General features: G+C 34.0%; 1 protein-coding gene across 1 annotated transcript; it reads left to right on the plus strand.

Moving 5' to 3' along the window:
- The first annotated feature begins 1,157 nt into the window (after positions 1-1,157).
- Positions 1,158-11,613, plus strand: LOC105033524 (cyclin-U1-1). The gene is made up of 2 exons (XM_010908378.4): positions 1,158-1,569; positions 11,308-11,613. Exons 1-2 carry the CDS (start codon positions 1,181-1,183, stop codon positions 11,588-11,590), a joined length of 672 nt encoding a protein of 223 aa, XP_010906680.2. The 5' UTR covers positions 1,158-1,180; the 3' UTR covers positions 11,591-11,613.
- Positions 11,614-24,444: the final 12,831 nt, after the last annotated feature.

Below are 24,444 nucleotides of genomic sequence, written 5' to 3' on the forward strand. Positions count from 1 at the left end.
TCCTGATTATCTCTATTTATAAATTGAGACGAGAGCCGTAGGAGAGAAGAGTTGTGGAAGGCTATCTCGACTTCTTCTAATGTGTCATTCCAAGATTTTCAGTCTGATTTTTAGGATTTAGCGGTTGTGGTTGCCTTATTTGGTCCATAAATAGTTGCTCTCAGCAGTTGTGTGATTTGAAGGGAGTATGTAGGTACTTCCGATCAATCATTCTAAGTATGGCAATCTAAGCAGAGATCGACTGAAGCATAGATCGATGGCTGACCCATGAGGGCTGACCGAGGCATGGGTCGGCGGCTGATGCATGAAGGTCGTTGGATGATGCATGAAGGTCGTTGGATATAGAGGTCGGTGGTCGATGCACGACGATCAATCGTAGTTGAGATTTGCTAGCTGATAGATGGATCGATAGTCGATCCCAGATTAATTGCTACCGAGATTGATGCGAGCAATAGAGATTTTCTATCTGTAATATATCTATTTTATGCTAGAACTTTTTAATATAATCATTCTCAATTAAAAAAAATAAAAATATATAAAATTATAAATATATTTTGTGTTTAATTTTTTAATATCTTATTTGATTATTATTTACTAAAAATAATTTTTGAAACTATCCACGTATAGTATATCTGTTGGGTTCCAGTTGTATTTTTGGCAAAAAAAAAAATAATTCTCCATCTTTCGGGACGCCACCAATCATTTGATTATACAGCATCCGTTTTGAGAAGATAGATTTCAAAAAAAAAATAAAATACTTTAATATCCGTACAGAATGCTATCCATCTGCTAACGTGCATCCTTCCTCCTTTCGGTTGCCCCGAAAAAAACTACCCAGGACTCCATTGCCGGAACGTGTAACCTAACCTTATCCACTCCCTCTCCCTCCTGTCCCTTGAAATAATTAATAATAATGATAAAAGGAAAACCGGCTACGGCTTCATCACGAAGGTCCACTCGTCCAATCCACCCCAACATCACGCCACGTGTCAATTACAGAAAACATTAAATCCGTCGTACTTCCGCCTCCCCACTGATTTGATATTTTCACTCTACTCATTTCTGTTCCCTGCTCCGCAGATTCCAATTCCCTTCCTTGGACACATAGAAAAACAAGAGTCTGAATATCAAGGATCCTCAAGATATGTACTGGGAAGGGAGACCGCGCGCAGTGCGAGAAATGGAGCCCGGCGGCGAAACGGAGGAGGCGGAGGCGGCGCCGCCGAGGGTTCTGGCGGTGCTGACGCAGGTGCTGGAGCGGCTGGTGGCGCGGAACGACAGGATCGGCCCGGAGGCGGAGCGATGGCCGGAGAATGCGGAGGACGGGTGGCAAAGGCGGCAACGGGGCCTGGCGGCGTTCCGGGCAGCCCGGCCGCCGAGTATCAGCGTGGGAAAGTACCTGGAGCGGATTCATCGGTACACCGGATGCAGCCCCTCATGCTTCGTGGTGGGATTCGTGTACATCGATCGGGCGGTCCACCGCAACCCGGGATCTCTCGTCGTATCGCTCAATGTCCACCGTCTGATCCTCACCAGCGTCCTGATCGCCTCCAAGGTTCTCGACGACATGTAAGCTATTTTATTTCTTGCTTTCTTTTAAATTTTGGACGATCTGGACTAATTAACTTTTGTCCCCCCGATTCTGATCAAACAATGAAGAGAGTGTGAGCGTGGTTGGAGTTCAATCAAGACACTCCAACAAATATTTATGAACCCCAATGACTGAATGGCTTCCATACTATCACATGCAGCAAACTTTGGCATTTAGAAGAACAATAATTATCTTCCAAATAATTATAATAAGGAGAAAACGGAAACAGAAACATTGCATGTGATGCGGCAAGTTGGTAAATTTTTATAAAACTTCTTCCTATATGGTATGTGATTGCTTGTTTATATTTATTTTATTTTGTCGATAACTATTGAGGGAATAATAATTCTATGTCCGATAGGATAGGAATTTTATGGTGCTTATATATTCTTAGGCCATTTATATGAATACTTGGGTTTTTATTTAGGCTTCTAACATCTATTTGAATTTTTTCAATATGAGATGGGACTTGCTTCAATATCCGAAATACAAACATATATATATATATATATATATATATATATATATATATATTATATAAATTTTGTATGATTTTTGGACTATCATTGGACTACCATCAAATACTGGAATACTGCATCAAAGAAAGGTAACTGTGATATATATATATATATATATATATATATATATATTATATAAATTTTGTATGATTTTTGGACTATCATTGGACTACCATCAAATACTGGAATACTGCATCAAAGAAAGGTAACTGTGATAAAATTTAATGCGCCTATCTATCAAAAGCCCTAATTTAGATAAAATTATCCTTCATTAAATGTTGCAATAGGTTTTAGAACCATGTGCCATCAAAGTACCAGAAAACCCTTTTGCTAGTGAGATTAATTTTTTCTTCTAATTGTTAAGTTGGGTGTTCATTGGTTGAATTAAAACCTTCTAATGATTAATTAAGAGCAATTTTAGATTCATAAGACTTTTATTAAAGATGAAAACTTGAGAGGAAGACAACTCAAGGGGAAAAATATAAAAGTTTTTAATTCTTTAGAGTGATGTGATTAAGGCACATGCGGAAGAGAGGATGAAAGAATATTTATGTTCTTGTTTTTCTAATCTCATTCAGAAATACTATTTGGTCTACAAAAAGTTCAAGCAAGATGTGAGGGTTGAAGGATTGCATAAGCATAACAGTCAACCATCTTGGTCAAGAGTGGAGAGGAAAATAATAGAGGAAGAAAAACAGCAACCCAAGCCTCTTTTATAAAAAATTGATTCAGTTCCTTACAGCAGTTCAAGTCTTCCAAACTCCAGCTGATCGTTATCGTAGATGGTCAAAAATAAAAACTAACTTAAACTATATAGATAAGGTGAGTCGGAATCATTTTTACAGAGTTCTAAGATAATTATTTTAAAAAAAAAAAAATAAAAAAAAATTGATTGTAGAAAGATTAAAAAGAAATAGAATAGAATTAAATTAACAGTGTAAATTAATTTATAAAAAAAAATAAGTTAGAGAAATAATTCAGAAATATCGAATCCATCATATAAATTAGATTTTTTTTATATTGTAATATTAATTCTTGTGATTAATGTATTAGTACAGCTTATTTTTTAAGGGGTACAGACTGTATCAGTAGATCACAGCTCATCGTGTCAAAGTATAAACTATCTAAATTCAATAACAAGATATAAAATTTAATCTAACATAGCACGATCTATCTCTCCTAGATACGTACCGTATCAAGGGATCATGGTACGTCAGTGAAGGGTATAGGCCGTGTAGACTAAATCAATATCTTAAAAAAATAAAAATATATAAAATAAAAATATAATTTTATTATATAAAAATTAAATATATGAAAAAAAAAATTTATTTACAGACTTCATTGCATTTCTGGATTGAAAAAATTTAGCCACACATCAAGATTTACTTCTTTTGCTCCTATCTTTTTTCTCTGATTCCGCTGCCATTCGCTCCTCTTCTCGTGCTGCCATTCGCTCGGTCTCTGCTCGCTGCTTTTCTCTTATTTCAAATGCTCTTCTTCTCGTGCTGCCACTCGCTCGATCTCTGCTTGCTGCTCTTCTCTTATTTCAAACTCCTCTATTTTTACAGCACAACTTCTTTGAGTTATAAACGTCCAAGGACTTTCAATTCCCACCGTCTTAAGATTTCAAGACTTTATCCGCATCCCGGCATCGTGTTTCACGTGAGATCCCAGCGTCCATATGTTTTTGAATTCCCTGTGGGCCCTGAACCATTTAAACCACCAAAGGCCACTTTATTGTTTTGATTTGAATCCCATGGAAGCCGGCTGCTTTGTTTTCTTAGTTTAAATTGCTATTGTGGACCCAAAGAAGCTGTGGACCCCAACATTTAAAACCCCGTCACAAGCTATATTTAAATTGCTTTCTTCTTTCATTCATTAATCATGTTTAAACATCTCTCTATGGACCTTCTGTGGACCGCCCCATGTCCACTGTGAACACGCCCATGTGGACCCTTCTGAAGATACACCAGTCCGCATTAAGCCATATTTTGGGCCGAGCAAACCTTCTGTGGGCCGGGCTTTTAGATAGTTTTAGGCCTATCTTTGGATCATCATTCGGAGTTCATTTTAAATTCAATTTGTTTCCAATTTTCTTCTTTTTAACCTGCAAATCAAGCTCTTGTATTGCTGATTGTTTTTCCTGTAAAACACAAGCAAAAAGCATCAATTATTAAGAAATAAAAGTTAATTAGTATATATTTTGATATTTTTATATTTATCACACCCTCCAACTTGAACTTTGCTCGTCTTCGAGTAAAAAAAAATTTAGAATTAAGTACCGTTTAACTTAAAGTTTCAAATTTCACTAGATAATTTTGAATCACTGATGTCCAGTACAGTGTGAGTGAGATATGTCATTGGAATATTAATATTAATTAATATGAGAGTTAAACTAAGAATACTAAATTTTTTTTTGAATTTTTCTAAATTATTATTACATTTATCTCCAAATCATTAACCTACATATGGATAAATATATTGTTACTTCCGTCCTTCATTTATTAATTAATTTTCTCTCTCTCTCTCTCTTTTAATGTTGTACTGCTATTGAGTATCTTAATCCCTTAAGCTTTCTGTTTAACCCATGTAGCCAGTTTTCAGCCAATGACTCTTAAATCAGATGGCTTTAGGGCACTAAGTATAGAATACCCTTCGGACCTACTTGCTCGAATCAAACAGACTACGAGTTAAAGCTAGCTTTACAACAAGCTTCTTTGCCCTTCATATCTTTTGACGAGAAACTCAATGCTTGCTTAGGCAAAGAGGCCCGGTTACTCAGCATGAAGTACTTGAAAACTTATATATATATATATATATGAAGAAATGTATAATTGCCCTATACAAGCCCATAAGAAGTAAACTCTTTTTTGACGCTGGTAAGAAAATTTAGAAATGCTCAAGAAAACTGTTTAAGTTCTAAACTTAACTCTTTATCGAGTTTTCTTAATATTTGATCCCTCGATATTTCACAAACTCTTTAATCTGTACATCAATTTTTTTTTAAAAATGCTTGGTTTAACTCGATTCATAAGTGTAATCAGATGCTTAAATGCTAAATACTAACTTACTTGAGGACTTAAAAAAAAATTTTAAATTGAGCAAAGCAGCAAGTTTAGAGAACACCGACCAATCATTGAATAAATTTAAAGCGGTTGAGGCAACATTGTCAATAGAAGATCTTTTGTGAAGGAAAAGACGAGCATTACGCTCTGAGAACAATAGACTGAGTTTTTTTTTTTTCCAAATTCTTAAGGATCCACTTCTAACATAAGAACTTGAGAGATGATTGTAGATGAAAAACTCAGAGAGTGGAGTTGATTGCTTTCCAAATATTTGAGAAGAGGCTGTAATTGGAGAAGATGTGTTCAATAGACTCTGGTGTAGTGGCACAAATCAAGCAACCTCCTAAATTCTGTCCAAGCTTTTTACCAACAACTTCTTTAGTATTCAATTTGTTTTTCCAACAAAGCCATATGAAACATTTGATTTTTAAAGGTGCAAATAGATTCCAAAGACAGGAGGCAACCTTGCATTTCACAATAGTGGAGTTGAGGAAGTAATACATTGAAGAGGTTGTGAAATTACCTAAGTTCTTGGCTTTCCAACAAATCCTATCTCCGTCTAAGTTGAAAGTAACCATATTTAATAAATGAATGGGCTGCTAAAATTCAACATGGGCTTGAGAAGATGGGTTTGAAGGTGGTTTAATTCTCCATCTGTGGGCATGTTGGTGGAAAAAATGTGCCACAGTGTCATTTTTGCGACAACATTGAGACTATAGTACTAGGAATAAGATTTGAAGTGGTACTTCGTAAGTCCAATTATCCTTCTAGAAAAAAGTTTCTTTGTTGTTCTTAACTATGTGTTGATTTCTATTCCAAAAGATCGATAAAGCTTTTATGACATTATGCTAAAGATTTGAGCAATGTTGTATAGGCTTCCAATTGCAAGAGAGTCTAACCTTTTTATGATAAGCCAATTGCACGAGTTTTTTCCAAAGATCAGACTTAGTTGACAACATACTCCAACCCCACTTAGCAAGGATGGAGGTATTTAATTGAGTGATATCTTTTATCCTCAGACCTTCTTCACCCTTCTGCATGCACACAATTTTTCAATTTATCTTACAAGAGTCTACTGGTAAAAGAAGCCCCACTCCATAAAAAGGATTATTGATAAGAGTCAATCCTTTTGGTAAACCAAGCTGGAAATCTAAACAATGACATACAAAACAATGGTAGTGAGGTGAGAATGGAGTTTACCAACATTAGGCACCCTACAAAAGAAAGAGAATTAGCTTTTCAAGTGGCCAATCTAAATTCAATGCGCTGTATCAAAACTATCCAGTCAACTTTGGAGAGTCTTTTACTTTTCAATGGCAAGCCGAGATACTTGATTGGAAGAGCCAAGACACAATGAAGGAGATTGAACTCTTTTAAAAATTGATAGCAAGGTTGGAGGTTTGCTCAAAGCTAAAGAGAATAATCTTTAAGATGGCAATAAACTTTTTCTTTACTTTAAATAAGATAAGAGTGTCATCTGTATATTGAAAAAATTTGTGCCACCACTTATCCAAAGATTACAAAGTCCCTTGAAAATGCTTTCTAAAGCAGTCTTTTCAAACATCCTAAAGAGTGGGTCGACCGTTAAGATAAAAAGAAAAAGCGATAGGAGGTCACCTTACTTCAAATCTTGTTTACAATGAACCCAATCTCCAACTTTACCATTTACAACAACATCTACTATTGAGGAGGAAAGTACATTTTGTATCCACCCAATCCACCTAGGTGGCAAGTTGTGCTAACGCAATATCTTCAGTAAATAAGCACGAGATGCTCTATCAAATGCTTTAGAAAAATCTAGTTTGCATATCAAATCATCAGTAGAAGCTTGATGCAAATGATGAATAATCTCAGAGAGCACAAAGAAAATTATCCAGGATAGATCTGCTTTTGATATAAACTGTTTGTGCCGCATCGATAAAGGAGTTTAGAAAAGGCCGTAACTTGTTAGTTAACACTTTGGTAAATATTTTCAAGCAACTACGAATTAGGCTAATTGATGAAAAATTAAAAGTCGGAGAGGCTGTTTCAATCTTAGGAATGAGAGTGAGAGGGGCATAATTTGTTTTGGCAAGATCGAAATTGACATCATACATCTATTGAAGAAAGATAGGAGATCAACCTATACCAAGTCCTGGAAATACTGAAAAATGATCATGGTAAATCCATCAGGACTAGGCTTTTGTCACCTTGAAAACTAAAAATAGCAGCTTTGATTTCTTCTAAAGAGAAAGGAGCATCAAGATAATTGAGATCAAGTTTTGAGGGTGGGTAAAGGGCTGCCCAGTCCAGATCAGACTGAGGAGTGGAGGCCATGCATGCCAAAGATACCTTTGAAATTCTATTTGAATACCTTGAGAATGCCTTTTCTATTAGTAACCTCATTTTCCTACCCATTAATGTTTGTGATCCAATTGAAATTCCGACGTGCATTTGCAGCTTTGTGGAAAAAAGAGGTGTTGTTATCACCATCCTTGAGTCAATGGACTTTGGCTCATTGTTTCCAATAAACCTCTTCATCTCTATATATGCGACATAGCTCTTGTTTGAATTGTGACTTCAAATTGATTTCAGTAGGGGAAAGCGGATTGACCTCTTCTTTTGAGTCAAGCTCATGAATGAGGAGGAGCAACCTAGATTTGTTGCATCGGACCTATGACCTCACATTTGAAGACCAAGATTTCAACCTCTTTTGTGTTGCTTTAATTTTGAAAACTAGATTTGACACGGAGTCCTTTGAGCCAATTGAGTTTCAAGCATCACCAATAACCTTAGCCATATCATTTTTCAGATAACTAGTTTCAATCAAACCTAAATAGTACTTTTCTCTTAGATGTAGTAGTAATGGTCAGTTTCACAGGTGTTTGATCTAAGCATGGGTTGGCGAGTGCAAATTGTAGAGCATGAGGAAAGAGATCATCCCATTCAATGGAGATCAAGGGCGTGTTTGGTTCACAATCAAAATCAGAATGGGAATGAAAATTGAAATGGTTCGGAATCGAAATCGAAATGGTCAAATCATCCGAAGTATTTGGTTCGTGATCGGAATCGAAATCAGAATCGAAATTAGAATGAAAATTTAAATCCATAGAGAAGAGTAGAGATTGAGTTCTATATAGATTGAGCTATTCCCATTCCACCATTGAATCGAAATCAGAATGAGACTCCTCCTAACTAAACTGTTAGAATGAGAGTCACCCATTCTAATTTCGATTCCAGATCCCCACTCTCCCCAACCAAACACCCCCCAAGAATCTATCTGACTTTGCCAAAATTGGTGATTCCTTGTGATTGCTCCAGGTGTATTTCCTATCTTTCAGAGGTAAGTCAATCAGATGAGATGCATGAATGAAGGAGATGAATGCTTTAGACACTTTCTTTGCTTGAGAGGCTCCATTCCTTTCATGCATCTTGATGGTGGCATTGAAGTCACCCCCCCACTATCCAGGGGCCACTGAAAGCAGCTCTAACTTGTCTAAGTTTGTGCTAGAAGGTGGTTTTCAAATCATAGTCAGTGGGACCATACACAGTTGTAAAAGTCCAAGTAGTGTTTAGAAAATTATCCAGCCAATGAACAGTTATAGAAATTTATCCAATTTCCTTTCTAAGTAGAATAAATCTTTTAGCATTCCAACTCAGTAGTAAACTTCCAACTGAACCTATTGAGTTATAAACAGCCCAACTGCAGATTTTTCCCCTTGAGATTGATCCTAGAATGGCTGGGCTAGATTCATGGAGTTTCGAATCTTGAAGGCTAACAGCATGACAATCATTCACTACAATGAAGTCTCGCACAGTCCTTCTTTTGATAGGATCTCCCAAACCACGAACATTCCAGCTTAGTAAAGACATGAATATAGATCAAACAACTAGGTTGAGACAATGAATTCCACATTGTTGGTTATTTGGAGAACATGAATCCTATCTTTTCTAAAATGTGCTTTATCCTTGTTTGTCAATTTAGTATCATGAGAAATCCTTCTTCTAATAGGAAATGTATTTCCCAACTTTATGGAGAATAATGTTCTTCAATTCATGTTAGATCAATAGAAGGGCATGTCTCATTAGGCAAAAGGATGTATAATTTAGCAAGCTCTAATAGCTTATTTGTTGAGCTTCTTTTTGGAAGACTATGGAATTATGGTTTTCATGTTGCTTATTCTCCATACTTTAGATCCTCTTAAAGCTAGCTGTGTGATTTCTTTTGGTTGGATTTAATTTACTTAAGTCAATTAGTCTTATTTTTATCCTAGTTAACAAGTGATTTTGCTAACTACTCATTCTCCTATCCATTTAATGAAATTTTAATGAACTCAAGTGGGCACTATGACCCAACCTACATTTGGCAAAATGCAGGCAGGTTTAGGCTTGACATGCATGGATTTGGGTTGTAAACAAGCCAACTCAAGTTAGCCTTTTTTTTTAAAGGAAGGGTTCAAGTTTAAAATACTAACATGTCTAACCTATTTAAATCCATTTAATGATCAGGTTAGGTTGACATGGTTACAGCTTAATCTGTATAAAACTTATTCAACTTATATAAATCATTTAAGATCTATTTATTTAAAATTTATTTAACCTTTTTTACTCTACTCTAACTCATTCATATCTAGATATTGGCTTTGATGTTGGCTTTGATTTAGGATTTTTGACCTATTTAATAACCGTGTCAGTTTCAGATTAATAGGCATATGAGTTATCTCTTATCATAATCCAACTCATATTGGTCCCAACCCAATTTTTCACCATCACTACTTTTAACAACTATTTTATAATTTGGATTGGCCTTTGATTCTAAAGAATTTTGCCTTTCATAGCCATAATGAGTATTGCCTCAAGAGATTGGTGTGATGCATGAAAGTGTTATCATTCGCAATACATCAGTATAAGCTTCCAATTTTATTGCACGACCTAGCAAATCAACTACGATAAGAAATTTTTTGGTAATTGGTTTGGGTTTTGGAGTACTTTTGTATATTTTATGATTTAAAAATTATTTTTGTTAATAAATCAAGGTTAGGCTATAGCTAACCATTTTTTTACCCATTTCCTCTTTTATTTTGAGATATATTCTTAATCTATCATAATCTAGTCTAGTTATAAACAATGGAAAACTATGAATTCATAGTTTTGAGCCTCGAAAATTTTTTTTAAAAAATTAAGAGAAAGAAATTTATGAAAGAATAAAAATCTCAACTATTTTTAAAAGTGTTTCCTTTAAAAATTTGACCTGTGATATGCAAAAGCGAAAGTGAGGCCTAGACTTCCATTCCCTACATATGCTTGAGTTTATAAAATAAACAAGATATTTTACAGAATGTTCTAAAATGCATTTTTAATGAAAAGGATGAATTCTCAAGGACCCTAGTTGTAGGATATTTATATAATCATATATATGGTTTAAAGTTTCAAGAACAAAAAGCAACCATCACAAAAGAAAGATAGGGTAACTTGTCCTTTTGTCAAGTATATTTGGTGTTTCTTTGGCTAGTCTTTTGAAGAACTCATCGGTCATAGTCTCAAAATAAATTTCTTTTTCTTATAGAATAATGATATTTCTTGACCAAGTAGAGGTACACTAAGGTGAAAAGTTTACAAAGGTCTATTTTTGGTTAAGATGGCAGTGATTGAGGATATTAACTAAAATGTTAGATTTGTAGCTTAGGGCTAGTCTCGAGAAGGAAAAGGTTATTATTTCAAATATCTTTTGTAATGCAAATAATACTAGCTTAATTTTTCTATTCTATTTTTTTCAATTTTCTTCTCTTTTATCTTTTTCTTTTTCTTATTCATTCTTTGTCATTTTACCTTCTACACTTATTTTTATCTTAATGAATTATTGGGTTTTACTTAATCTTTTTCTCAAAAGAAAGGTAGGATACGCATCATGATTTTGAGTATATATGTGATAGAATATATATTTTAACCACATTCATCATACATAAACAAATTTTCTTAATATTTAATTTCCAACTTTTACTCTTTTAAATACATGAGCATAAATTGACACAATTCTTTTCCCATCTAATATTGGATAATCATGATATCTCTTTGGTGAATTTGTATCTACAATTTTAGCATGTATTCAATGTAGTTAAATATTTTGAGGGTACTTTATTTTTTTGCTGTACAGGCATCACAATAATGCCTTTTTCGCAAGGGTTGGAGGCGTGAGCAACACAGAGCTAAACCAATTAGAGCTAGAGTTGCTCTTCTTGTTGGACTTTAGAGTCATGGTCAGTTCACATGTTTTTGAGAGCTATTACTTGCACTTGGAGAAGGAAATGATGTGGAGCATGACTAATCAAAAGATTACGAGAGCTATCTTTGATGATCTACAAGATGGTGAAGCAAAAGGATCTGTAAATGATGCTAATCAGTGTTCTTTGTCATCACCGTATCATTCTATAGATTAATAATACTATAATATTTTTAATAATTTTCATCCTTAGATGTTGAAATTTACAAACTAATATAAATCATATACATAAAAGTAACAAAAAAAATACCTTAATGGGATGGACTCTTTTTTTGCTATTGAAAACTTTCATAGATGGAAAAGAAACAAGAGAAAAATAATTGAAAAGAAAAAGTTTACATGGTTTAGAAACATTTTATAGTTGAACAAGTTTCTTTTCCTTTTTTTTTTTTGATTTAGTGAATGTCTAGAAGTCATTATAAAGAAGAAAAATATTGTAGAAAATGTCAATGATTTTCTTGTGCATCCATGAACTATTCATTATACATGAAAAAAATGATGAAAAGGTGAATTGATAGTCATCTCCTACTAATCATTTTATCAAAGTGATGGTCAGTGTTAGAGCAGTGCTACAATGACTCAATAATCTTAAATAGATGGATAAGTTTTTGTGGCTTGACATATCATCTTTTGACCGTGTTGTACTTAGTGGAAAGAATTAGTTAGGGGACTTGTACAAGGTAAACAATTTACTTATTTACAAGTTGATGCTATATTTTTATCAACATTTTCAAATTGTATTTGTCATCTGTTAATCATGCAAAAACTATATAATAGTTGCAAAAGATTACATAAATAGTTTTGAACATAAATAGTTACAAGTAGAATTTCAAATGACTTAATATTAAAAGAAAAGGTTGAAGTTGCTAGCCTATGACAATTTATCACTTGATATCATTTTTCTAGTTACTTTACACCTCAAAACAATATGATAGATGGTTCTATGGAGGATAATCTAAAGCATAGAATGCCAAATGCTATGAGGAATTCCTTTTGCCAACATTCCTAAGAAGGTTATAGAGTTTGAATATGAAAAGGAGGCATACAAGTTCTATAACAAATATGCAAAGAGGCTTGGTTCTAGTATCCAAGAAAATAGGCTAATCAACTAATCTTTAGAAAACTCATAGATTAAAATAAACTTTCAAAATTTCAAACAAATGTGATGATCAAGTGTAGGAAAACAAAACCATCGTATTAGAATAAGGATTGATTGTCAAGTTCATATAACAAATACACTTAATAAGAATATCAATACATATCAAGTCTATAACTTTAAAAACTAAACAGTGTCCCTCAACGTATGTTCATGTCATGTCATGGTACCATCACAATATAAACTATTAGAAGCATGGGCTTTTTAGATTGATCTAGTGGATTGAAGGTTCTTATGAGCATGCGGATAGATGTCTTGATGAGGGACGGACACACACACACACACACACACACACATATAGAGTTTCATCTAGAATAAACATGAGGAAATGGGGACTATACTTAAATACTTCCAAACCCAAATATTAAAAACATGACATTTTGTTTTGTAATAAATAGGTGTTAGAGAAAAAATAGCTAATATACTTTGGGCACATGCAAAGATGATAATTAATTATAGTCAATTTGGAAAGGCCTTCTATTATGATACAACATCTAGGACCAACAAGGAATTTGATCCCTTTACACTACTTATTGAGTTTAGTTATCATTGGAAAACAATATATTTGGGGGAATCTTTTAAATATAATGAAATTGTTGAGTTTTTAGTGGCTGTCTGAGAATTTTCTTGAAATAATATGAGGGAAAAACTTAAAGACTATTTTCATCAATTCAAGATGTTACGAAGGTAAAATTTCGTTGATGATTTGGATATGCCCACAACATATGAAATAAAATGCATTGACATCTAATATATATATATATATATTAAAATCAAGGCCTCACCATTGAAAAGCCTCTGTTTGACACATGGCAGTAATGAGAAGCACTCGAATCTCATGGAAGTAGTCTCCGCCCTGTGCTCCTGTAACCTTGTGGTGCCACATCGCACGTCATCCTTGACGGCCTCTACCTAGAAGTCTTCATCCCATGTCGCGCATCATCCTCAGCATCCTCCACCTTGGTGACCTCTGGCACCCATGTCACAATGCTAGCATCCTGTGCACATGAGGCAGGATGAAGGAAGACTCCCATAGCTCGGTGGTGGAGAGGTGACAAGGAGGGAGCCCGAGGGGTGGTGGCTCTCGGAACCTTGTAGAAGTATTCTTCACCCTGTGCTTTCGAAACCTCATAGTGCCATATTTTACGTCATCCTCAGTGGCCTCCACCTGAGAGTCTTCCTTCCACGTTGTGCATCATCCTCGGCTTCCTCCGCCTTAGTGGCCTCCAGCAGCCATGTCGTAACCATCTTATCCTATGCACATGAGGCAGAGGGAGGAAGACTCCCAGAGCTCAATGGAGGAGAGGCGATGATGAGGAAATTTGAAGTGGTGGCGAAGATGGTAGATGGGGGTTCACGATCAAAGAGGGGGAGGGCGAGGGAGCAGTGGAGGGCGAATGGGTTGAAGAGAGGAGGATTAGAGAAAAAAAAGAAAAAAAAGGTGAGGATGGTAGTGTGACGACAAAGGGCAGAGAAGAGGGCTGCAGCGGCAATGAAAATGAGGAGGTTGTGGCATGAAAATGGGCCTTACTCTCCATCAGCAAAGTGGTGGGGCCTATTTTGATTGAGAAAAGGTGAAAAAGTAGACCCAATTTTGTAGTGGTAAAGGGAAGAATGTCACGATGGAATTATGATGGGACCTGGTTGACAAGTTTGCTGAGTTGATAAGTTTAATTTGGAGATATAAATTGAAACTCTATTGGAATTTGCAATTTGGACTCGTGAGTGTGCAAGATTTCTATAAACATCTCTATTTATTTCCTAATTTTTTACTATTTTATTTGATGGCATCAAAAAGTAAATGGAGTGATGGTTTTGGAGTAGATTATGGCTCATTGCATGAGATGGGATTTCACTTTAGGTGCAACCTAGCTTTCATGGACTCCTTGGCATTTATGCTATGCCTCTACCATGCATCTTAAATATTTCTTGCTTTTGATACAAGAATCTTAAAGTATTTAATGATGCAGGGTAATGATACTAATAATAACAATTAGATTGGGAAAAGTACCATAGAATGGAAGGACATTTTGCAGGAGAATTACCTCTGGCTTGATTTGAGCCAATAAAATTGCAACTCCAATCCAACCCAAGTCCAATCCTGCACTCAACACAATCTAGAAATCATATAAAACTTTTTCTTTTTTTATTGCAAATATCTTTCCCAAAATAGACTCCCATTGAAACTAATTTATTTTAAAAAAGAAGCTTTATGGAATCAAGATCATTGGACAATTTTTAATTTTTTTTTAATTATTTTTAATATATATATAAAATAAATTTAATAAAATAGATAATAAAATCAAATATCATTAAGAAAGTTACATTCCATGCATCGTATAGGGTTATAAGCTAGTATTTAATTATAATAGTGAATAGCCAAATGCAAATGCACATGTTTGAAAGGGCAATTTTTTTTTTTCAAAATCAACTTCCAGTCTTAATATTAGAGATTACTAAATATCATTTAGAAACCCAAAAGGTAGTGCTAATTAATCTTCATGGAACATTGTAATTCTCCAATGAAGCTTATTAAGGCAACGTCTATAACTGACATGCCTAACTAAAACTTTCTATTATGGTGGTATCATAGATACCTCAGATTTACAGCTTTATGAGCTATGACTATACTGTGATGAGGCATATTGTGAAGAGCTACCTTCATATGAGCTGAGCTGACCTTGATATGAGTTTCTCTATATTGATATGAGGTATCTTGAGCATCTATGCTGATATGAGCTGAGCTCAAAAGCAATAAATGTCCCCACGTAGAGAGCACATGAAGGCTAAAATCTTTCTTGATTGACAACCTATGCAATTAATAGGTGAGATCCTTATCTGCCATGAGGTGACACCACTCATTCAATAAGGCCAAAAAATCCAGCATGGACTTTAAGGTTATTCAAAAGGAGTATTCAAATTCTCCACTCAGTATGCTATCGATAATAGTCTATTGGGAATTATGTCCTAAAGCCAATCGTTTGACGATTGTGTTAATTATAAATATATATGAATTAATCAATAATAAAAAATATTTGATCTTTTTCATCACAAGGTTATATCTTCTAACGAACTCCTATATTGTGATGAAATCCTTAGGACTACTTTAATCGATAAAAGAAGATTTATCTCGTAGTCTTTAAACTAGTTCACGATCAAATGATATGCTATTACTAGGACGATAGCGATATCAAGTGTAGGTCATTATGTACCATATGCATTAATTATCCTCGTAACCAAATGATGTGAAGACACTGGTATGGCATGTAAGTGAGATGTAGGAGTACATCTCATTGAACATGACCAACTACGAAGTACTTTGTTGTCAAGAATAGCTCACGAAGGATATGGGTATAAGTGTCCCTCCGATTTGAGATCACCCTAATGACTTGCAAGCAACTCACTGTACTTTGGTGTCGGACTAACTGAGTTTTAAATTTAGTGATGGAAGGTTTCTGGATGCAGTCAAGTACTTATTAAGTCGGTGTGTGGGTCAAGATGAGATTGACTCCTCTGAATTAGTAGAAGTTAATGTATCAATATATTTCAATTTAGTAAAATCTCGACCCAGATAATCTATATGATGGATTTGAAAGATTAAAATAAAATATGGATGACTTATCTAGGATTGATAGTTAAATTTTAAGTCATCCTCGAGCATTAGGATCAAAAGAATGAATTATACAGTAACCATATGTCAGTAGGTTCTTGAATGTTGCTTTACCATCATTCGACCTATCCAGACGTCGGATCACCATTGCTAGATGGTTACATCAATTGATTCAGAAATCTGTTCCTATGCTATTGACTTAGGTTCAAACCTTTGAGGTCACACTCAAAATAAGTTTCTGACTGATCATATGGCTGATCAATGATTGAGAATCGTTCAAGGGCTTAATCGTCAATTTGATTGATGATTAACCTTATACAAAAATTATAATAAATTTATTCATCAAGTGTTAGTGAATTAATGAAGGATTAATTAGTAATTAGATTACTGATTAGTTTAATTTGATTGAGCAAAAAGGAATAAATAAAATCTAATTGAATTAGATTCAATTAGGTTTGATCTGATTAGGTTATGAGATGACCTAATTGCTAAGGGAGAATTATCCCTGATTTGATCAGGACTTTAGTTCAATCGATTTTTAATTTAATTAGAATTTGATTAAAAAATTATAAACCCAATTAGATTAGATTTCATCTATTTATTTGGGCTTAACCAGATGTGATTTGGATTAAGAGTCAAATTAGGAAACAAAGAGTCCATATAGCATTGGACTCTTCTCCCTTGTGCACCAAATTATGGATGCCAATTTCCTCAAGAACAAAATTGTTTTGCATGAGATTTTTTCATGCCAAAGAGTCCTTCAGCCTCTCTTTCTCACATCCAAAATTAAATGATATCTGATTTTATTTGGTATATTCAAATGAGATTTGAATTGGATACCATAAAAGATAATGTTTGACATTATCTACAACCTTGCCACCCACATTCTTTTTGTTCCATTATTTTGTGTGATAAAATAAGAATTCTTCATGATGAAAAATTAGTTAGAGAACTAATTTACTATGGAAAAATATGGGAAGGGGTGTCCCATAATTTTTTGGATGTTTATTGGCATGAATTGATGAGAGCGGCAACACATCTTGATAGAGTCCAAGATCCTTTGGACTTTTCACCCCACCTCTTACATGCCAAAATAAAAGGTTTTTATTTTTCATTTTGTGTGTATAATAGAGAAGAAGAAGTGCTCTTCATGTTTGGGGGCCTTGGGGCATGGTTCTTGGTGTGAAAAAAAGAGAGGAGAGTCCTCTCTATTAGGTGTGCGTAGAAACCTAGTTTTTAGGGGTTTTATTCCTATGAGTTTGGGAAGAGAGAAAAAATAAGAAAAAAATTATTTTCTTCTCCATCTTTCTTTCATCTCTTCATCTCCTCTAGAAGTCCATCTTCAATCTCTAGAAAGATTTTAGAGATTTGAAGAAAGGATCCAGATCTGCCAACTAGAAGGTCTTTGTGCGAACTAGCATTCCTGAGAAGATCGATCAGATCGGAGCTTCGAGTGGACTTTTTGTAGAGGTCGGACATATGTGTGGCTGTAAAAAATTAGTAAGGATCATCTTTATCATGTCTCTCAGTAGCAACGATCGTCAACCCATGCTCAGGTATTGAGTTCTGAACTCAGGTAGATGTAGATTTGATCTACTACTTACATCCATGCATACAGTTTTTATCATATGTTTATTTTAGATTTTATATGCAACATATCATGTCATAGATCTTAGAGTAGATTAATTTAATGATCTGATCATATGTATGTTAGATTAATATGATTAATCTAGTTGTCTTCCATCATATTTTATTTTAAAAATTTTTAAAATACATGCATAAAATCATCTATATTTTTCAACAATGGTATCAGAGCCAGATTCGTTATGACATGTTATATGTGCATATTAAATCTAAAATTTAATTTTATTTAGATCTAATATGTGATATCTTAGATCTAAATTTGATTAATGATAGATCACACAAACTAAAATAAGGTTATCCTACTGTAGAGTTTACTCCTTACAGTGAAAAGGTTATCCTAGTTTGTGCTGATTTTTGATAAAATCTGATTTTATTTATTACATGTGATGTTTATGATTTGATTTAGATATGATCTAAGATTATGATCAGATCTGATATAATTTTGATTAGATCTAAATTTAAATATATATAATATGTGATGAGATTAGATGATCTGATTAGTAAGTACTTTGATTGGATTGATCATCAAGCCGTCCGGTCATAGGAGCAAGAAGATTTTAAAGACCATCTCTTTCCATTCGATGGGGTGCTCTTACGGTATGTAGGGGTGCCATATGATTAGATCCCATGAAGAAGAATGTGAAAGGAAGAACTTATTTTTCTGTAAAACTCTAGATCTTGAAATCCTAGGTTTGTTGTATGTGATACAAAGTTGTATGAAAAATAAAATATTCAATCTATATGATTAAAATTATTTTAATCATGAAAAAAAAATCTTGAATCATAAAAAAATTTAGATATAATCTAAAAGGTGTTTATGATTGATTCTATTTTAGGATTATTCAAGATATTCAGATTTGAAACTCCTTGAATCGTGCTCGCACAATTATTGAGCCAATCCAGTTTTGAACTAGATTGACCCAGTCCCCTTATGTAGCCAGCTCAATATTGATTGAGTCAACCTAGTTTTAGAGTAAAAAATTTTTGCATAAAATTTATTATAAATTATTTATAAAATAAAAAATTGAAATTATTTCAAACCTAAACCTAAATCCATGTTGATGCTGAAATTTAATTAAAAATTAAGTGTAAAATCAATTAGATCTAGAATTGTGATTTAAAATTTAATGACATTGCATAAAATATAGGGGCATGAGTTAGCTCAAATCAGGTCCTCTTAATTGGGTTAGACCTAAAATTAGAATAAAAAAGTTAATGAACTATGTAGAGAAATTGATTAAATCTAACCAAATATTAAATTAGATTAAATCAAGATTTCTCTAGAACTAATACAATAATTATAGATGGTCAAGTCTATATCTTTGATTAGCCCAAATAGACCTTGATTGTGGCTCAGTGGTTGAATCTGACTCATTAGATTGGTCAAATCAAAATTAATTAACCAATTGGTGTCTAAGGTAAGTTTGACATTTCGATCAATGATTTTTAATTGAGAGTGGCTTACCTGACCATTTCGATGGTATCTAAGGCAAGTTTAGTAGACCCTCCCACTGATCTCACTTACCTGATCAATTTAGTGAATTATGTCTTGATTAGACCACTAGGTGATTCGAATTGACCCATGCCATTAAAGTTGATCAGTGTGACTGATCTAGGTGCCAGTTCAACCAGCATGACCCTAATTCAATTCAATGACTTAGTGAAGTTAGTAGAAGGATTATGATTTACTGATTGATCTCCTCTCTTCTCAATTCATAAATTAAATCTTTTAAATTATTAAGTCCCTAAAATGAGTTAGTTATGATGATAACTAAATCATAGCCTTCCATTAAGTTAGGTGATAATGGGTCCATTAGTATAATGATCATTGGAGGTCCAAAGGTCTGGTGCTCATCTGCTATTGAAATTATCATTCACAATATGATGACTCAGTCAAGTCTCTCTGGTGAGTGGTCAGGTTAGCCGACCAAAGTCGGGCCTGATCATTTGGTAGTTAGATTCTTGAGTATGATCATGTTAATAGTTGGACCTAACCGAAACTTTTAGTGGAGGCCCATCACCTACTAAAATGAAACCTAGGGTGAAACTTATTGCTAAAAATTATTTACTGAAATAATTGGTTAAGAACCTATCTATAGATGTACATGGATGAGCCGGCCAAAGTCGAGCTCATGTGCAACTGTGTAGATTCTAGTACCCGCTAAAGAATTAAGGTAATTCCTCAGATTGGAGATAGAGGTTACCAATTCGACTAAAATAGTGGGAGAACCTTTAGACTAAAGTCCAAGTCTTTAGGCTTAATCAGTTCATAAACATAGAGGTCTTGTGTTTTTCTTTCAGTTATGACTAGATGTCCATTGCTCCGTTCACTATTTGATAGTGACTTACTTATAGGATCCAACTTCGATAGTTGGTATCGAAAGTTGCAAATAGTTCTAAAGCATGAATGATCCTATATATGATTATGGATCCGGCACCTAATGTTTCTACGTCCAACACATATGATGTGATCTAAGGCACTTATCAAAAGTGGCCAAATGATCGTATCACCATGTGGTATTTTTGAGAGCAGCGAAGAACATGAATTTAATTGTAAATTCGATGATGCTCAGTGGAAGAAAATCTTTCAAATATTGAAGGAGTTCTTTTATACCTCTGAAGATGTATCTTCAGTAAGGCAACAATCTTTTAAGAAAAAAAAAAGATGCAAAAGAGTCATGCTTGGACTGATGAGCCCGAACTAACAAAGCATCTAAGGTTAACTTAGTCTGGTAGAGTCTCTTGATCCGAACAGGCCAAGAAAGAGAAATCAGCAAAGGATTGCTGGATATGGTGCTTATATGATAACACCTAGTGATTTCTCTATCTGTGATACTACTACCTAGGTATTAGATATCAGAAGTCCATACAAATTATTGCAACGACTTCAGATTAGTAGAAAGATTGAAAATCATAAGAGATTTCTGAACATTGGAGATGGAAGTTATGTTCTAATCCTAGTTTTAGAAATCATCGAGTCTATTTTCAATTCTAACAATATCATTTTAGTGATTGTCACATTGTCTAATGATTTTTATGATATCATTATGAATGATATCAAAATCATGTGGACAACTGAGAAATAGCATTTACGAATAGTCACAGCTTATTAGTGTAATGTACACATTAATCAAACACCCTAAAGTAAATTATGTCATGGATTCATATCTTTGACAATTTAGGCTCGATCATATAAATAAGAATAGGATCAATAGGAGATAATTCACAATATCAATGATTATGAATCATTATCAATCTGTCAATCCTATCTCCTTAGTAAGATGACCAAGTCATCTTTTGCTGGAAAAGATGAATAAGCCAATGATGTTCTGAATCTGATACATACTAATGTATTGGATCTACAAATATGTTTACTATAAATTTAAAATATTTAAAATATTCAAATAATTTCATAATAGGATAGAGAAATAAACTAGGAAGAGCATTAAAACTCTTCGATCAGATCAAGGAGTAGAATGCTTTTTTGATGAGTTTTTGATATACCTAGAAGAGAGTAGAATTCTCTCTTATTAGAATCAACTTTGTTAGACATAGTTTGATCCATAATGAGATTTACAAATCTGTCAGTCTCCTTTTAAGGTTATGCTTTTAAGACTGCTTGTTATGTTTTGAACTGGATTTTGAATTAATCAGTCGCAATAACTCCATATAAGATATGGACTAAGCATAAGCCAATACTTTCTTACCATAGAATTTCGGAGTGTTTGATTTATGTCAAAGTATTTACAGATCAATTAGCTTAGATCTTGATCCTATATGAATATTATTTTGTAGGATAACCCTAAAGAATCTAGAAAATATAACTTCTACCTTGCTAACAAATAAAATTTATTCGATATTCTTTTTAGAAAAAGGAGTACCTTGGTGAAAGAATTGATGCATTTAATGTGAAACCTATGAAGTTCGACAGATAGAAGAACCGACACAATCTAGTAAACCTAGAGAACTGGATTTGATTAGATTAAAACCAGAACCTGTTGTAGAAGCACCATTAAAGAGATTCGATAGAGTACCGCGTCCGTCGGATAGATACTTCGATTTCTAGTTTCAGGATGTGATCCTGTTGAACTCGATGAGAACAACAAGGATCTGATCATCTACATGGATGCCATGTAGAGGTCCGACTCAGATTAGTGGCTTGGAGCCATAAAGTTCGAAATAGAATCTGTGAAGGTCAACAGTGTATAGACACTCGTTGATCCACTCGAAAGGGTAAAACCCATAGAGTCTAAGTAGATCTTCAATAGGATCAGAGTGACGCAGATGAGAAGGTGAAGACCTACAAAGCCCGTCTGGTTGTCTAAGGATATTATCAACGTTATAGTATTGACCGTAACAAGAGATTTTTTCCTGTGATAATGCTAAATATTTTGGAGTTGGAACATGCATTTTGATCACTTCGTTGAGAATGAAGAAGAACCCTACAAATACAAATGGGTTAATAGTTCTATGAGTGTATTTCTTATTTTGTATGTGAATAAAATTTTCTTAATCGAGAATGATATTCCTTACATTACAGAGAATAAAAGGTTTCGCTGTTATCATTATTCTTCATAAAGGATTTGAAAAAAGCATCTTTTATCCTAGGGATGAAGATCTATAGAGATAGATCTAAAAGGATGCTTGACTTATCCCAGTGTAACGTACATAGAGTATTTATCGATAGAATTTGTTCTATCATATACATCATGTATGAGATCGGATATAGTATAGTCACTAGCATAGTGAGTGGATACCTGCAAGAATTAGATGAAAATCACTGAAAGGTCATCCTTAGGTATTTGAGAAATACTAAAGATCAGTGATTCGATTATGGAGAATCTGACTTAAAACTTGCAGAGTATGATTCCAGTTTTTAATTGGACATAATAATAGTAAGAACGTGTCAGAGTATATCCTTATCCTAAATAATGAAGCAATCTGCTAGAAAAGTTCTAAGCAGAGTAAATAGCCAATTCAAATTAGTGAGGCAGAATGCATTACAGCATTCGATGCTTGTAAGGAAGCATGTGATTGTACAGATTCACTGGCAAGTTAGGAGTGGTATCCTCCATTGATGGTCCTGCTGTATTGTACAGCATCGGAGCCATAGCTCATACCTTAGAGCCGAAGTCCCATTAGCTTACCAAGCATTTTACATCGCTACCACCTTATTTGAAAAATCTGTTAAGGTGATGTCGAACTTTAGAAGATCGATGAAAAGGAGAACCTGACCAATCCATTTACTAAAGCCTTAGTATCTAGGAGTTCTAAAATGATAAATCGAAGATGGGTATATGATACTATACTGATTGGCTATAGTCCAAGTGGGAGTTATTGAGAATTGTGTTCTAAAGCCAATCATTTGATGATTGTGTTAATTATAAATGTATATGAATCAATCAATAATAAAAGTTATTTGGCCATTTTCATCACAAGGTTACATCTTCTAACGAACTCTTGTGTTGTGATGAAGTCCTTAGGATTACTTTAATCGATAAAAGAGGATTTATCATGTAGTCCTTAAACTGGTTCGCGACCAAACGATACACTATCACTAGGATAATAGTGATATCAAGTGTAGGTCATTGTGTACCATATGCATTGGTTGTCCTCATAACCAAATGGTGTGGAGACACTGGTATAGTATGCAAGTGAGATGTAGGAGTACATCTCATTGAATGTGTTCAACTACGGAGCACTCTGCTATCAAGAGTGGCTCATGAAGGGTAGGATATAAGTATCCCTCCGATCTGAGATCACCATGGTGACTTGCAAGCAACTCACTATACTTTGATGTCGGACTAACTGAGTTTTATTAATTCAGTGATGGAAGGTTTCTGGATACAATCAAGTACTTATTAAGTCGGTATATAAGTCAAGATGGAATTAACTTCTCCAAATTAGTAGGAGTTAATGTATCAATATATTTCAAATTAGCAAAACCTAGGTTCGAATAATCCATATAATAGATTTAAAAGATTGAAATACAATGTGGATGACTTATCTAGGATTGACAGTTAAATCCAAGATCGTCCTCGAGCATTAGGGTCAAAGGGATAAATTCTATAATAGCCATACACCAGTAGATTCTTGAATGTTGCTTCTCCATCATTCAACCTATTCGGACATCGGGTCACCATTGCTAGATGATTACATCGATTGGTTCAAAAATTTATTCCTGCACTACTGACTTAGGTTCGAATCTATGAGGTCATACTTAAAAAATTTTTTTGACTGATCATGTGGCTGATCAACGATTAAGATTCGTTCAAGGGCTTAATCGTCAATTTGATTGATGATTAACCTTATGCAAAAGTTACAATAAACTTATTCACTAAGGATTAGTGAATTAATAAAAGATTAATTAGTAATTAAATTACTAATTATCTTAATTTAATTGAGTAAAAAAAATTAAATAAAATCTAATTGAATTAGATTCAATTAGGTTTGACCTGATTAGGTTATGAGATGACCTAATCGCTAAGAGAGAATTATCCCCAATTTGATCAGTACATTGGTTCAATTAATTTTTAATTTGATTAAAATTTGATTAAAAAATTATGAATCTAATTAGATTAGATTTTATTTATTTATTTGG

Source organism: Elaeis guineensis, chromosome 5, assembly GCF_000442705.2.
Source record: "Elaeis guineensis isolate ETL-2024a chromosome 5, EG11, whole genome shotgun sequence".
NCBI classification, from domain to species: domain Eukaryota; kingdom Viridiplantae; phylum Streptophyta; class Magnoliopsida; order Arecales; family Arecaceae; genus Elaeis; species Elaeis guineensis.

What these genes read in the sequence shown, in the direction of transcription:
- LOC105033524 (XM_010908378.4), top strand. Translation starts at nt 1,181, where the DNA reads ATGGAGCCCGGCGGCGAAACGGAGGAGGCGGAGGCGGCGCCGCCGAGG. An exon ending in TCCAAGGTTCTCGACGACAT is followed by an intron (nt 1,570 to 11,307) that starts GTAAGCTATTTT and finishes TTTGCTGTACAG; the next exon opens with GCATCACAATAATGCCTTTT.